This window comes from Monopterus albus, unplaced genomic scaffold (genome assembly GCF_001952655.1).
Source record: "Monopterus albus unplaced genomic scaffold, M_albus_1.0 scaffold158.1, whole genome shotgun sequence".
In the NCBI taxonomy this organism is placed as follows: domain Eukaryota; kingdom Metazoa; phylum Chordata; class Actinopteri; order Synbranchiformes; family Synbranchidae; genus Monopterus; species Monopterus albus.
The window spans coordinates 562,722-577,838 of NW_018128038.1; the positions used below are offsets into that span (position 1 = coordinate 562,722).

Here is a 15,117-nt window from a genome sequence, read left to right on the forward strand (position 1 = left end):
ATATGAAAAATTAAAATAGAAAATGCTACTGCTGCTCTGGTTAGATTTCACTTAAAGATTCTGTGATCGTAAAATACAGTAATAGAAAAAAAACATTGTTCAGCTATTACTTTGCATGTAAACAATTTATGTAATTGGAATCATTATGTAATTGATGCACATAATGAGAGAAATTTTTATTAACCACATGCACCACATGCAAGGTAAGATCAAAAAAACTCCAGCACACATATTACTGAACAGACAACGTTAAGACCAGGAACTTGTTTCTCAGTCAACTGCCAAAGCAAACAGTTTTTTGGGTGGACAGAGTGCTAACATGGGTGGCTAACATGTTTATGAAATAGAACACAGAATCTTAAATGTTGCAATTTGGAGAAAAAAAAAATAAAAAACTGGCACCACAGCAAAACACCTCCGTAACATTGATAGCACTCCTAATCATGAGAAAGCAGGAAGGATAATTAGCAGCATCTGCTGCAGCCTGAGCTGCTACCGTCTGGCAGGAGATAGAGACACTCTGTGAATTAAAGTAGCACGTTTTTTTTTAAATTGGGGAAAACCCTGCCTACACAGTATAGTCTCTTTAGGCGAATGCCTGAGAAGAAACTTGCACATCATTATTTTTGTTTTCAGGTGTAAAACTAAAAATTGTGCTAAAAAACTATTGAATGGTTGAGTCATGGAACAAACAGAAATCCACCAACGAGAAGTTTAAAAAGTAAAAAGGTCAAATTGCAAACAGAAACAAATTGTACTTACTCGCATACAAAGCTTCCCTGTGGTATGTCTTGCAGTGCCCGGACACCCCAACCCTTCTTACTGGTCCTGAAAAGCTGAAGCCTGGTCCTGGAAGATCCACAGCATCTTTGAGAAAGTCTTATTTTGTCTTCCTCAAGTAGATGTTTACCTTCACACGGGCTATGTTAGTGCATATCATATCAAAGCAGCACTATATGAGCATACAGCCTTAACTGTGTGTGATAGTTACACAGACATTTGAACAGTGGCTCTACCACCACAGAGGCTGCTTTAGGGATGCTGCTGACATCTGGATTTTGCTGCCTGGCTCTTCACTAGCCTCAATTCTGCTCAACTGTCTTACAAACAAAAACAGAAGAGGAAACCATTAACTAAATACAGGTGCTCTTTTTTTGCTGTTGTTTTTAGTAGAGGTCTTCACAGATCCAAAAATTCAGATCCGACCTGAAACAGGCCGTAAAACAGACCTAAACCCAACGTGCATAAATTCATTCTCAAAAAAACAAAAAAAAAACAAACAGAGCTTGAGGAGGACCAGAGGTCTGCCAGACCCGACCTGAATGTACACAAAGATAATTGGACCCGATGCAAAAGGCGGTTCACCCAACAACCACACTGATGCCTAATTAGATCAACTAACAGGAGCAATGGAAGAGCGCAGCAATATAATAGACTAGACTAGATTAGATTAGATTAGATTAGAATAGAATCAAAGTTCAACTTCCAGCTCCTGAACAATAAAACATGCTGTAAAAAGGCTAAATGTTTTCACCAGTTTAATAAAAAGCTACTAAATCATTTGATAACTTATAAACAGAAATTCTGAAAAAAAGACTTAGTTTAAAAGTTGCATCCTTGTCTGATTTGGATTATTTGGATTTTTAAGAATAAAATATCATCTCATACTGTCTGAATGATAGCCTTGCTTATAGAATGAGTCCAATGTGACGATTAATTTGTTGTGATACAAAAAACATGATACACACTGAACACAGAATCTGCACAAAACTTGACCAAACAGCTGATGTGCCAGTTGGTCTAACCTCCCTGTACTCACTGTCTCCTAATTTGCTCCGCACTTCAGCAAAGAATGCCTCCATCTTCTCTTCCCTGTCCCTTCGTTTAACATTCTCCCGTGGTGACTGTGACGCAGCACATCAGCCTATTCTGATCCACACAGGTCTTGAACATATTGGCACACAGACCCGAAACTTGAGACAGTGAATCTTGACCTGAACCAACCCAACTAGAATGAGCAAAGTTTGGACTTGACTCGGGTCCCGGGTGGGGTTGAGGTCCTCAGAACCGAGTGGACCCATGAATACCTCTAGTTTTTTTTAGTTTGTTTGCACACTGAGATGCACTTCAAATACCTGATTCCATTTTGCACCACACGGTTCTTGCAGGTCCTCCAACAGGAACACGCATGGTTACACTCAAAGATGAGGGGAGGTGCCTCGCGACAGAATTCAGGGAGAAGATGCCCACTCTGAACATGACAAAAAATGATTTATTAATACTATACACTACATGGTATGTGGACACCTTACTCACATTCTTGTCTCTACTTTGGTCTGGTTTTCATAGTCTGGCTTTGGTCCCATAGTTTCAGTGAATTCTTACTGTTCGAGTGTCCACATACTTTGTTTGGTTCATCTATGCGGTCATTTGCACTCACCTTGTCATACCAACAACGCAGGCTGAGTTGTCCACACATGCAGATACTTGCTGAACAGTCTTCTTTACAAACACAGTACTGTTAGCCATGGATAAAGAGAGACATGTAGAAATGGTCATTTCAAAGTGCCAAACACATAGAAAAGCTTTTTTTCTCTGTCTCAAAATACCCGATGAAATGGTTTCTAACATACCTGTAAGTGTGTTATGTTTCTGTCAATATTCATGGGAGAGGTGACACAGTTTTCCGGGATGTATTTGTAGTCATCTGGGTAGGGTTCACTGTCGACAGCATTGACACAGGGGATGGGAACTTTCTCCTGCCCCAGAGCTATGTCACTGCAAACAAAACAGACTCTGCTTAAAGGCTGTCCAAGTTTTTAAAGTCAAGAAAATCTGACGTAGAGATTCTGGAAATCAAAAAAAAAAAGAAAAAGAAAATGAGCGATCAAAACTGTAGCGTTCCAGTATCTGATAAGCCTTTAAGTCACAGATAACTCAAAGTGGCCTTCCAGCATAGTCAAGCATCATTTCAACCTGTGAAGGACTTTATCCTCTGCGCGACTGAGCCTGATGTTCTTGGCATCCCTCTCCTTCCTGTTAGCCTGCAGGGCTGCCCAAGACTTTGAATTGTGGTTGCAGCAGTCTGAAGGAGTTTCTCCCTCGCGGTTCTTGAGGAACACATCTGCTCCTCGAGACAGGAAAAGCCTGAGGCAACAAAGAGCACATTTTACTGATCATCATTGACAAGTCACTTCAGACCAATTTCTTAAATTGCTCTTGTGAATCAATCCTCTAGTTTTACACTACAGGTCAAACAGGTTATTCCATTTTCTTGCAAAGTGTGTCTATTTTTTCCCTAGACTCAGTAACTCACGTGACACAATCCAGGTGATTCTCCCGAGCAGCGATGTGTAGAGGAGAGTCTCCGTGGATGTTGACAGCCTGCAGATCACTGCGAGCATTCAGCAGCAGCTCAGCGATCTCCACACTGCCAGAGAACGCTGCCCAGTGAAGGCAGATGTTCTCTTCCTTAAAAAACAAGGAAACAGTTATATTAGATTTCATTTTTTCTATAAAGTGTGTCAAACACAAGATGGACAGTGTCCTTAGCCAACCTTGTCCCTGATGTTTATGTCAGCTCCGTTGGACAGAAGCAGCTTCACCTGGTCCACATGTCTGTACTCTGTTGCCCAGATCATGGCTGTCCAGCCTCCATCGTCCTGAGGAGAAACAATACCTTCAAGTCAGCAAACTTATCATGAAATTAAAACACCCACAAAAAAGCAACAATGACAATTCCCACAATCACCTTGAAAGGAAACCACTGCTTTTATCAAATCCTTAGAAAACTACTTTTCAGTTTGTGCTTTGAATGAATGTTGTTTGTGAACCTGCCTCCTGTGGATGATTTCACTTCTACAGTTGTCAATTTTGACAAGGTTTTAGCGGGTCGTCTCCTAACCGAAGATTAGCGGTTCGATTCCCAGCTTGTCCAGTCTACATGTCGCAGTGACCTTGAGCAAGACACTGAACGCCCCAGTTGCTCCTGGTGATGACACCGGTGTGTGAAGGCGTGAGTGCGAATGGGTGAACGGCCAAATAGTGTGAAAGCGCTTTGAGTGTGATGTAAAGCATAGAAAAGCGCTATACAAGTATTAAGACCATAAGCACATTTACCTTTATTTAGTGAGAATGATAAGATTATGGCTGCGTCCGAAACCGCCTACTACCATACTGTATAGTAGGTGAAAAGCAGTAGGCGAGGCGATCGAGAGGAGTTATCCAACGAAGACTTTACGGATGTAGTACGTCCGAATCTCATTCATACTACCAGGCTTCATACTATACAGTACCTACTGTTTTAACGGTCAGTAAGTAGGTACTTCATCTCTTTCAGTACGTACTGTCACAGTATGCGGTTTCGGACGCAGTCTATCTCTCCAGTATCCACAGTCAAATGCTTGAACCCAGGTTGGACTTGTACAAGTATTTAGCAACTTACTGCAATCACTTCAACGCAACACCTTAAAGGAACAGTTCGACATTCTAGGAAATGCTTTGTACAGTACACAAGACTCTACTTTGTCCCATTTTGACTTGATTTATCAGAAAATGTGTAGAATCTTAGTTAATGCACCTTTAATTCTTCCTTTAAATACTGCTGTATCTCTCCACACAGGCTCTACTTGCTGTCACCTAACATCTTTCATGTCTTGGGGAATTTCATTATGTTGATTGGGAAAATTATTTTGTCATTTATCTATCATGCCTTGACAGGTGAATTAAGAAGCAACCCCTTTGAGCCTGACAGTTAAATGTGAAGAAGCGAACAAGTATGTTTCCAAATACCAGCACAGAGAGTGGCATCTGTGTATGGCCAAACAGCCTGAGGTGTGATCAGCTCGAGGAGAAAGTGACCGGACAGCAGCATCAAATGCTACTAATGATGAGTGTTACATGGTGATATCCCTGAGCAGACCTGAATGACAAAATAACTGTACTGACCTGACAGTTGATGTTGATCAGTCCTGTGGACAGAAGGTGCTCAACAATCTTGTACTGACCAGACTTTGCCGCTAGATGGAGACATGTGAACCCTTCAACATCCTGACAACAGCAGAGAATCTGATTATTGACCCTTTCTTAAGTCTCAAGGTAAAGAGCCATGAAAAATATAAATATCCATGTGATCGTTTCTTTAGCAAGAATGACATTTGACATCAAGTAAGGTTTTTGCTATTATTTGAACAATCAAGTTCAGACTTCTATCACATCTTCCACAAAAACTGACAGCATGATTTTACTCATCACTGATAAAACCTCCCAGGAGAAATGTGATGCAGGTTTACCTTGTGCATGGCGCTGGCGCCAGCTCTTAGGAGGTACAGGACCGTGTCCATGTGGTTGTTCTCACAGGCCTCCATCAGTGGCGTCCGCTGATCTTCATCACACATGTCTAAGTTTGCACCAGCCTAAATTGTCACACACCAGACAGTCAATGTAAATGCTGCCATTAAAGGGATGGGTGGGGGTTGAACAAAGTCTACAGATTTCAAATTCTACAAGGAACTGTTTGACATGTTTCACTTTAAAACCAGGCAATGAGGATCTATGTCAACCACTTTCATTATCACAGCAGTAACAGCACTGTAACATGGCAGAACAGAAGCATGACCTTACTTGTACAAGCATGTCACAAATGTCCTTGTATCCTCCTTCAGCTGCAGCATGGAGCGGGGTACGTTTGTTCTGAGATTCCATCTTAAAGTTAGGGTCGATACCGTCCACTGGAAGGTAAATGAAGAAGGAAATAAATTTATTTTAAAAAAATATAATGTGCATAAAAAACAGAAGTAAGAAACATAATATGAGAAGACGTACAGAAGACACGATGAACAGCAGGATTGCTGAGACATTTATAAATACACCAGGTGAGGCTGACATACCCAACATGAGCAAGACCCTTTTGAGTTCTCCCTGTTTGGCTGAGAGGTAAAGTTGCTTGGGGTGAAAACGCAGCTTCTTGGGTCTAATCAAAACAGGCATAAAAAAGTTTGCCTGAAGGTTTTAGATTTTTGATCATTCAGATAAATTAAAATGATAGTCTTGTGGTAGGGCTTACTTTTCTGTGTCAAGAGCTACCAGGATGCCCTCTAGAGTCTCTCTAGGTGGTCCTGGAAGGACTGTAGGTGCGGCCGTTGTTCCAGTCCCAGCCTGCAGCGCTGTCGTTCTAGATGACCCAGGAACAGCAGAAGTGTCGAGTCCATGTGCAGAATGAACTGACAATGAGCTGTCGGCCCTGCCGCTGATGTCTGCCCTGACAGCCAGGTGAGAAGAGCTGGAACACAAATAGGCCTTTAAGTTATGCAGTGCATGAATAACTTATCATTGCATTCCTTGAAGAAATCAAGAGACCTAAACTTCTTTGAAAGGAAACAGCAAGAGAAATATCTTGCCATTATAATGTTTGCATTTATTCACCAGTAGCTTCTCTTGAACATCACACCTATCAACAGTAATGTCAGATAGCACCCCAGTTGGTAATGTACCTGCCAGTAGTGGTGTCTGCGCGGCCCTCGGGGGCCCCAGGTGTAGCAGGTCCATGTGTAAGTGCGGGAGGCACAGTGGAGGTGGTGTCAGCCTTGGCGATGGTGACTTCCTTGGCCTTGCTTGCCTCTTCTCCACAGTGGGGACAGAAGCTTTGACCTTTCAGCATCGAGGCACAAGCGCGATGGAAACGGTGAGAGATGCTGATGTCTGGCTGGCACTCCATAAAGGTGCCCTGCACAATAAAAAACTGTCTTGGTAAGAAACTCTTACACAGCATAATAGTCCTCTCTGAGTAAGTTAACTCAAGGAAGCAGATTACTTTCAGAAAAAGCCTTTAAAAATGTTGCAACAGTCTGTTTTCTCTTAAACCCCAGTCTATGGGGGATATTTACTAACTATGTCCCAAATTACCGTCAGGTGTGGAAAATATTGCAGCACCACAATTTTTAAATTAAGTGGCGTATTTACCAACACTGATGTAAATGAGCAGAGCTGCAGGTGTGTTAATTTGGCTGCGCTTCAGTTGGTAAGGACGCGCCTGTAGTGCACAGGTGGACCCAGAGGGATGGTAGAAGGTGTGTTTACTGCGAAGGAACTTTAATATGATTGGGGGAAAAAAACAACAAACATATTTCAGAGCTGCAATCATGCAGTCTCCTGCCAGTCAAATAATCTTTTACTTTGTTCAGTAATTGAAGCATGGTATGACCTGAAAGCCTGTATAAGTCCTCCACATTCTCCTCTGGTGAGTTCTTAACTCAGACAAGGTCTTGGATGACTGACAGCTGTCATGGTGAAAGCATTTCTGCAAATTTTACACCTGCTTTCTACTGAATTTCAGCCACAGTTCCCTCTGCCATAGCGCTAGCAAATCAGGCACTGAGGGTCGTTGTTTTTGCTCCCCTGAACAGGAACACCTTAAAATGCATAGCGCATGAGACCAAACGGGAAAAAACAAAATCTTTGTTTGAAAAAACTGGACCCAGACAAATCTTTTGCATTATTTTAAGCTCAGACTTTCCAGTGAGACAGGATAAAACCACAGCTGAGGGCCTAAAACTGATACAGTGACTGTGCTTACAGCTCTGCAGAAGAAGCCACAGCCAGGGCAGCACTGGTGCTTCACCATGCCATTGCGGTGGTCCTCGCACAGAACCAGCAGCTGAACAGAGTTGGAGGGTCGCATCATTTCATGTTTCAGTATGGCACCCTGGCAGCGGGTCAGCTGTCCATCAACACTCTCTGTGGCCATACACTTCCTGTCTGCCAAGATGAGAATCTCTCGACTCTTGGGCGTCTCCATCCGACAGCTGCACAGAGGAAGCTCCTGGGCCTCCTCGACTGCTGTCCCTGAAATGCCTGCCAAGAAATAAACTCTGACTGTTGTGTGTATCCAGATGATATGCAGTAATGTCACTTTTTCCGTTAACACCATCCCCTTATAACCACTGACAGAAAGGCTCGACAGGGCTTGATTTGTTTTTATACTAGTGCCATTGTGATACCAGAGTTTTGCCCCTGATATCAAGCAAACTAATAAAATGAGAAGGACTGCATTCTGTCTCATTTTCATGTGATGGTAAAACGGTAACTGGACTTCACTTACAGTACATAGGGGGTTTTCTACCTTACCTGGACAAAGACACTGACAGATTCACCCATCCACCCATTCACACACACACACACACACACACACACACACACACACACACACACACACACACACACACACACACCTGACGCAGAGCTGCCATGCAAGGTGCTGGCCTGGCCACTGGGAACAACTTGGGGTTCAGTGTCTTGCCCAAGGACACTTCGACATGTGGACTGGGGAGAATGGGAATCAAACTGCCAACCCTGCGATCAGAGGTCGACCCACTCTACCCCTTGAGCCACAGCCGCCCCCCTGTGATTTATCAAACAATGTGTAAAATCTTAGTTAACGCACCTTTAAGTGAAACAAATACATCAGGTGATGTTCTCACTGATTTCCTTACTGGAGAAGCAATGAACCAATCAAAGCTCTGTAGATGAGAATGGTCTGAAGCTCCGTAGCTTTTAAGACACAAATGTGGGTAAAACACATGGGATGGATTACAAGCAAGTCTTCTAAGCTCACCTTTGTTCTGTGAGGGAGCTGTGGGCTCTTGGGGCTTGCTGAGGCTGACAGACTCAGGTGGGGGAATCTGTGTGTACTCCTCCCCATCGCCTGAGTGGGCCTCAGGCTGAACCACCGCCTCCGATTCTGAGCAGAACGGTGGTCAATTAAGAAAAAATTCAGCTTCACTTTACCATCAAATGTATACAAGTCACTAAAAGAAGGAAACAGAAAATATAGCTGCTAACAATAATGCTATAATTCAGTTCCATCTGAATATTTTCAGGACCCTGTGACATGAAAAAGAAAACCGAAAGCAATAAACACTGCGCTGTGTTCAAGTGAGCTGGATTTTAGGGATGAGTGAACAGAAAACTCTTGAGGAAGATCTGAATAAGTGTGTTCACTGAAATTAAGCTACAGTTGAGTGAGTCAGAGTCATTTCATCATATAATAAGGTTTTCCATAAAGAGAAGATTTCCAACAGGAATATTTTTTTATGTCTGTGGGGAATATTTAAATGCAAGAAAAAGTATTCATACATAAATAAATAAATAAAATAAAAAAGCTTAATATAAGAGAGGAAGTTTCCTCCTGATGGTCAGCAGGTGGACCACAGGAAAACAGCTGGATGAGTCAGTATAGGTGTGTGTGTGTGTGTGTGTCAGGAGCAGGGAGCACCTTTGGCCTTTAGCCTCCTCTTTCGTTTCCTGGATGGTCTGAGCCAAGCGCTGTCTCCTTTTGTTTTCTTTTTCAACTTCTTCTTCAGACTGGACTCTGTGCTCTGAGGCAGACAAATTTCATTCATAGAGTTGATTTCAGTAACAGCCAGAAAGTAATTTAATAACAATAACAGGACATTTAACTCCACTCAGTCAAATGAGGTAGTGCTATGAGATGAGAGCTAATGCTCTGATGTAATTAGGTGGAGAAATGATGGTGAGCGGGTCTTACCAAGTCAGACTCTGTGCCCTCCTCCTCTCCCTCATCTTCTCCAGACTCTTCAGACTCCGGCTCGTCTCCCACCTCCTTGGGGGGTTTGTTACCATTATTAAGCACATATCAAACTGGCTTCAGTCCAATATGTATTACAAGTCAAGCCGTGGTAACTTGATGAAAATTTAGCTGTTGTGTGGATATTTAATGCAAGGAACACACAATAATCTAACCTGGGAAGCTGGCCCGCATGTGAAAATGCTGGTTATATATTCCATGTTGTCAGCACTGGTGCTGTTTAAGATGCTAATAATCACTGATTTTTCACTCTCTTAAAGTAACTGCATGCCTTTTATTAAGTCTCCTACTTTCTACACACGGTTAACATGGATTATATACAGTTCAACAGTCCTGGCAGTCCTCAAGTTCTGCACTTTGCACAGATTAGAAATGACCATAAATCTGGAGTATACGGAAGGATGAAATGTGCCAACCTGAGAGATGAGTTCAGGTGTTCCTTCCTGAACAGCACTGACAGGTTCTTCTGCTGGCTGTGGTTGTTCCTCTTCCTCAGACTCCACCTCTTCTGACTCTTCCTCCTCTGATGCATTTTCCACCTTCTCACCATTTATATTTACTACCTCTTTAGTCTGTAAAATAAGGAACTGAGATGATCATAGCAACCTCAGAATACCGGAGCACCACATCTCTAAAACTGCCAACGTTGCTAGTGAATGTCTGGTGAACCCAACATGAACATGAAACATGAAACCTTGCGAATTTGCTGGCATAGTTCCTGATTCACATTTTTGCCAGTTTAAACTATTTTCTTTAGGCAAACTTCTTGTACAGTTGTTTTTCTTTGGACAAAATAATTATACCAACTTAGCATTACACTCCTACAGCCTCAATATCTGTTAATAGACTGTGATGTACTCAGGTGAGCACCCCTTTAGAAGACTATTGAATGTGGACAGGTTGTAGACTCACGAAAAGATTGAATAAACGTGTCAGAATGACCTTACAAATTTGCCACTTTTGATTTGCTGTTTGTTCTAAAATGAGTGGTTAAACATAGCTATTGCTTCGTTGGTTTTTTTTTTTTGTTAAATTTAATTGAAGTGAGCAGCGCAGACCTGTGGGCTCTTGGTGACCTGTTGTAGTTCCTTAAACATTTCCAGCATTGTCCTCTGTTTAAGCACTTTGGTTTTCTTCTTGGGAACTAGACTGTACGTTCCCATCCTCCTCTTCTTCTTCCGGGATGACAACACTCCGGAGAAGGAGCCTAGAACGCAAGAGAACAGCACACACATTTACAGCTGAACTAACAATAATGATTATTCTTTGTCCTAATCAGCAGATTATTTTTCTTTGAAACCAAACACCAAAGCCAGGTTTTGTACATTAGATGGGTTTCTGTCCTGTGTTGCTGGAACTTGTCTGACCTAGTTGGAGCTTGGCTGGGGCTGGAACTGGAGGAGCTGCAGGTACTGGAGGAGCTGGTGAAGCTGTTTCTGCTGAAGCGGACGTATCGGGTGGGCTTTGAGGTAGATGGTTCTGAGAGAAGGCCTGCTGTGAGGACTTCTGTGCGTCAGGTGCAACATGAGTCTCCATTTTGGCACACTTTGCTTCTCTTAATTCCCTGTTAAGAAGCTGGAGGTGACAAGAAACAAACGCTTTTAGGTTCGCTGTGGTATTTGCCAACAGCCTACTTATGTTTAGTAAGGTTCACTGTTTTCTTTTTTAACCAATCTTCACCAGGAAAAAAACCCAAATTGTTTTTAAAGAACAGATTTGTTTTTACTTTCCAGACAAAATTCCCAATTATTCAGGGCATATTTAAGTAATGGTAACTTAATTAGTGTTAGAAATGATTTAACTCTTGTTAGAAATAATTTTATCAAATATAGTTGTAAAAGAAAGCATTTTAGCTCTGCTATATGAGCAACCTTAAAACTATTTGATTAATGCCATTTCCTTGCTTAACTGTGCCATCTAGGATGATTACATCTGTGTTAGTATTAATACTGGTCTTTGTATAAAAGGACAGTTTTACATAATCATTTTTATGATTTAGTTTTGAATGTTTGAACCCCAGGAAGACTGGTAAACATCGTAGTGAAAACTAATGGAAATCCAGATAAATAAACAAGTATCTGAAAACAGTGGAGCCTTGGTATACAGCCTTTTTTCATGGCTGTGGGCTCATTAGTTCCAGTGACAGAAAATCATAACACTACACTAGCAGATATTAATGTAATGTCCATGTGTCCTCATAATTTGTTTAAATGTCCATATGCTTTTGTCATTTAACGTATACCGATATTGGAGACACATGTGCATGTATCTTGCTAACTCTATCACCCTAATAGAGAGTAATGAGACACCAGGGGCAGGAAACCCCAATGAGCTGCTGATAATGTACCAGATTGTGACCATTTACCTTTTGTGCTGGGCTGACAGCGGGTCTGGACATAGTCTTGCGTGCTCTGTGTATCATGACGGGTGCTGGAGCTATTGCATTTTTAGTGTCTGATGCCCCCTGTCCCGACGTAGTCCCTGTTGTACTAGGGTCAGTCCTTAATGCACCTGAACTCTGTGCACATTCTGATGCCGAGGCAGGGAGTGTTTTGGCCGTGTGTCCCCCTGTTGGTGAGCCCGAAGGCAACTGGTTAGTCCTGTGAGGGTAAACTCCCAGACCTGGCGTCGCTGCAGAGCCTTCCTGCTGCTTAAGAAGTATGAATCCATTGCTTCCAGTGACAGAACCGTGCGGAGGCTCCATGTCTGGCATGCCATTTTCATTTACCAAGAGTGAAGTCTTGTTGCTGCCTGTTGGGGAGCTGTGTGTCGGGCTCTTGTGCCTTGTGTCGTTGCATTCGGTGCCATTGAGCATTGCCTCTACCGTAGGGGAAGAAGCCAGTCTTCCTGATGCCTCTTTATCTCCATCTGCAAATCAAAACCAAAGGCATAATGCAAACTACAATGTAAGCAAGTCACTTTCACAAATTAAAAAAGTGCTTTCCAAGTTGATTTGGCCTAATACCTGATGTCTCCTCTCCATTGCTTTCTGGATCAAGTCCCTCTTTCCTTGCAGATGCAACCTTTTCCACACTGTCCTTGGCTAGACCAGCAGGCTGATGAAAAAAGAACACACGTGAAAGGATATTATGTCAAATTAATCTGTGAAAAAAAATCATTTAGCCTGTAAAATGTCTAAAAATCGTGAAAAATTGCCTATAACAAAATCCCGGTAGCCTCTTAAAGTGCTTGTTTTATGTAACCAAAAACCCAAAACACAAACTTTATTCATATACAATACTAGCACCCAAACAATTTATAAGGCCATTAACAGAAAATGGATCACCAACAATTTTGATAATTAGTTGATTCAAGTACTGTCTGGTTTTAGCTTTTCAAACATGATGATTTTCTACTTTTCTGTTTTTTTTATGTGAACTGAATATTTGAGGGCTTTAGGTGATAGCTCACAGTTAAAACAAACAAAAGCAGCAAACCCTCACATCTGATAAATTTAAACCAATAAATAGTTCATTTTTTAGCTTGAGAAATTAAATAATTATCAAAATTGGCAACTGACTAATTCTAATTTAAAAACCCTCTTTTCTTTGTGCTTTTTAGTGATGTGTCTTTGTCACAGTCAAAGAATATCAAGTAAGTACTGTCTTTTTTCATTTTATGCTACAGCCAACCACAATAGCAGTAGATGGCTGCTGCAGCTTCAAAAGAAATTTCAACTGCCCACAAACCATCTTTCTGTCTCACAGCGGGGAGCAGTTGAAGAGGCAGCACCAGGAAATGTAAAACTCTCTTCCTCCAGAGCACACTGTCAACCTTGTGCCAAGTCTGGGAAAAAAAATGCAAAGGACACAAAAGAGGCCCGAATCCACTAGATGACATGTTTTGCTTTCTTTTTGGGTCCATCTTTGCTTGTCAAAACCACCCCCTTTCTGATGAACTCACCAAACTTAGGAATCTTTGTAGACCAAAAGGTCAGAAGAGTGTGGACATAGGTCAGTTTGACATTGAAGAGCAGCCACCCACAGATACATCAACACAGAACAGAATGTCTTACACACTCATCGACATCATGTGAGGCTCAGACAGAGGAGAATAAAGGCAGATATAGGGACACACATGCTGACTGGGCCAAGTGTCATATCTAGTGAGAAGTAAAGAGCAGGAACTGAGTCTGAATGTCCCAAGAAAGCAGAGGACACATCTCTCCAGAGTCAGTCAATCAAAGGACCTAAAAGCTTCATTTTAACAAACTGATCCAACCAATTAAATTCTTTTCTCCAAGAGCTCTGACAGTCAAACCTACAGGTGTAACAGAGAGCATAGGTCTGGAAACCTACAAACAACTGAGACCCCAACTAAATGAACCGTCAGGACAAACTTCCCCAATCATTCTCCAAGCATATGCATCTGAGTCCCTGAGCCAAACACGGACATACACCCTGTCAAACAGCAACAAGAGTTAATCCGTGAACACCATGACTGAGGTGTTTCCCAAAGAACACCTAGACTGGGACAATCCCCACTGATGTATCTCAAGCCATCTATTGAGCACATGTGAGGGTAAAGAGAAGAAGAATCCAGCAGTTCCTTTTTTTCTTGGACATAGGAAAGCCAGTTACAAAAGAACACCAGCCTCATCTCTCCCCCTGGTGGTGGAAAGTGGAACATACACATTGGACACAGAAAGGAGAGGGGGGAAGGGAAGCAGAGAAGGCTGGCTGCAGATCTCCGCCATTTCGCAAGCAGATTGTTTACTGACACAATGCAGCCATTGCAGCAGTTTTCCACTAGATGGGGAACATAGTGGTTTGGAAGCTCATGGATGGGGTTATGGGAGCTGCTGAAAGAAGATCTAATTATGAAGCCAAGCCTATGGGTGCTACTTAAACCTTAAGTGGCTCATCAAAAAATGGAAAGATGTTAGAACAAACCAAAGTTTCAGCCTTGACTGCAAAAAAAGGCTCCAGTGGCTTAGAGTTTACACTCCAGACTGGACCTGCTTTTGGAACTGCAAATATGCTTGATAATCATTACAAATCAGCTCTTAACAGATTACATCTAATATTTCTCTTCCTATAAATATTCTAATGATTCAGTCATTCACTGTGCCTACAACATAATGCGAAGCTGGTATGTGTCAAAGCCTAGATGTTGGCACTGATGTGACCTATCTTTAGATCTACTGCAAGAGGTGTGTGGAAAAAATGAATTACCTAAACACAAAGGACAAACATTTGACAATCAGCCATTACACTGCCAGCAAAGTGCCAACGCCCTAATGAGTTAAGACGATAACTAAGCACAAATGAATTCGATGCAGCCTAATAAAACAAAGGATGAGTTGCCTTCCTCCCCCTCTAAAGCAGCGGCTCCCGCATTTTCTGCATATGAGCCCTTAAAAAAATGGAGCAGTGCCTACCCTCATCTATGGGCTGTTCCCTATGTGCTTTTCCCTTCTTAGATGGATTTGTTTGAATGTTCTCAAAAGCCCTGAGGAGTTTGAAAGTAGTCAGTATCTCACAAAAAAGTCAAGACAAAAAAAAACTTACTTT

General features: G+C 42.1%; 1 protein-coding gene across 6 annotated transcripts in view; it reads right to left on the bottom strand.

Annotated features, from left to right (window-relative positions):
* ehmt1b (euchromatic histone-lysine N-methyltransferase 1b) overlaps window positions 1–15,117 on the bottom strand; it is a 32,626-nt gene that overhangs the window by 4,787 nt on the left and 12,722 nt on the right. For all 6 annotated transcript variants that reach the window (XM_020615095.1, XM_020615094.1, XM_020615099.1 and 3 more), the window contains 22 exons: window positions 12,570–12,660; window positions 11,970–12,472; window positions 10,972–11,179; window positions 10,663–10,811; window positions 10,021–10,176; window positions 9,545–9,619; window positions 9,272–9,374; window positions 8,612–8,737; window positions 7,574–7,851; window positions 6,492–6,724; window positions 6,065–6,280; window positions 5,889–5,971; window positions 5,623–5,729; window positions 5,292–5,414; window positions 4,948–5,049; window positions 3,558–3,662; window positions 3,317–3,471; window positions 2,977–3,147; window positions 2,634–2,778; window positions 2,441–2,518; window positions 2,136–2,251; window positions 763–849 (listed from right to left, as the gene is read on the bottom strand). In XM_020615095.1, coding sequence (XP_020470751.1) covers window positions 763–849; window positions 2,136–2,251; window positions 2,441–2,518; window positions 2,634–2,778; window positions 2,977–3,147; window positions 3,317–3,471; window positions 3,558–3,662; window positions 4,948–5,049; window positions 5,292–5,414; window positions 5,623–5,729; window positions 5,889–5,971; window positions 6,065–6,280; window positions 6,492–6,724; window positions 7,574–7,851; window positions 8,612–8,737; window positions 9,272–9,374; window positions 9,545–9,619; window positions 10,021–10,176; window positions 10,663–10,811; window positions 10,972–11,179; window positions 11,970–12,472; window positions 12,570–12,660 — 3,410 coding nt within the window. The remainder of the gene's footprint in view (window positions 1–762; window positions 850–2,135; window positions 2,252–2,440; window positions 2,519–2,633; window positions 2,779–2,976; window positions 3,148–3,316; window positions 3,472–3,557; window positions 3,663–4,947; window positions 5,050–5,291; window positions 5,415–5,622; window positions 5,730–5,888; window positions 5,972–6,064; window positions 6,281–6,491; window positions 6,725–7,573; window positions 7,852–8,611; window positions 8,738–9,271; window positions 9,375–9,544; window positions 9,620–10,020; window positions 10,177–10,662; window positions 10,812–10,971; window positions 11,180–11,969; window positions 12,473–12,569; window positions 12,661–15,117) is intronic.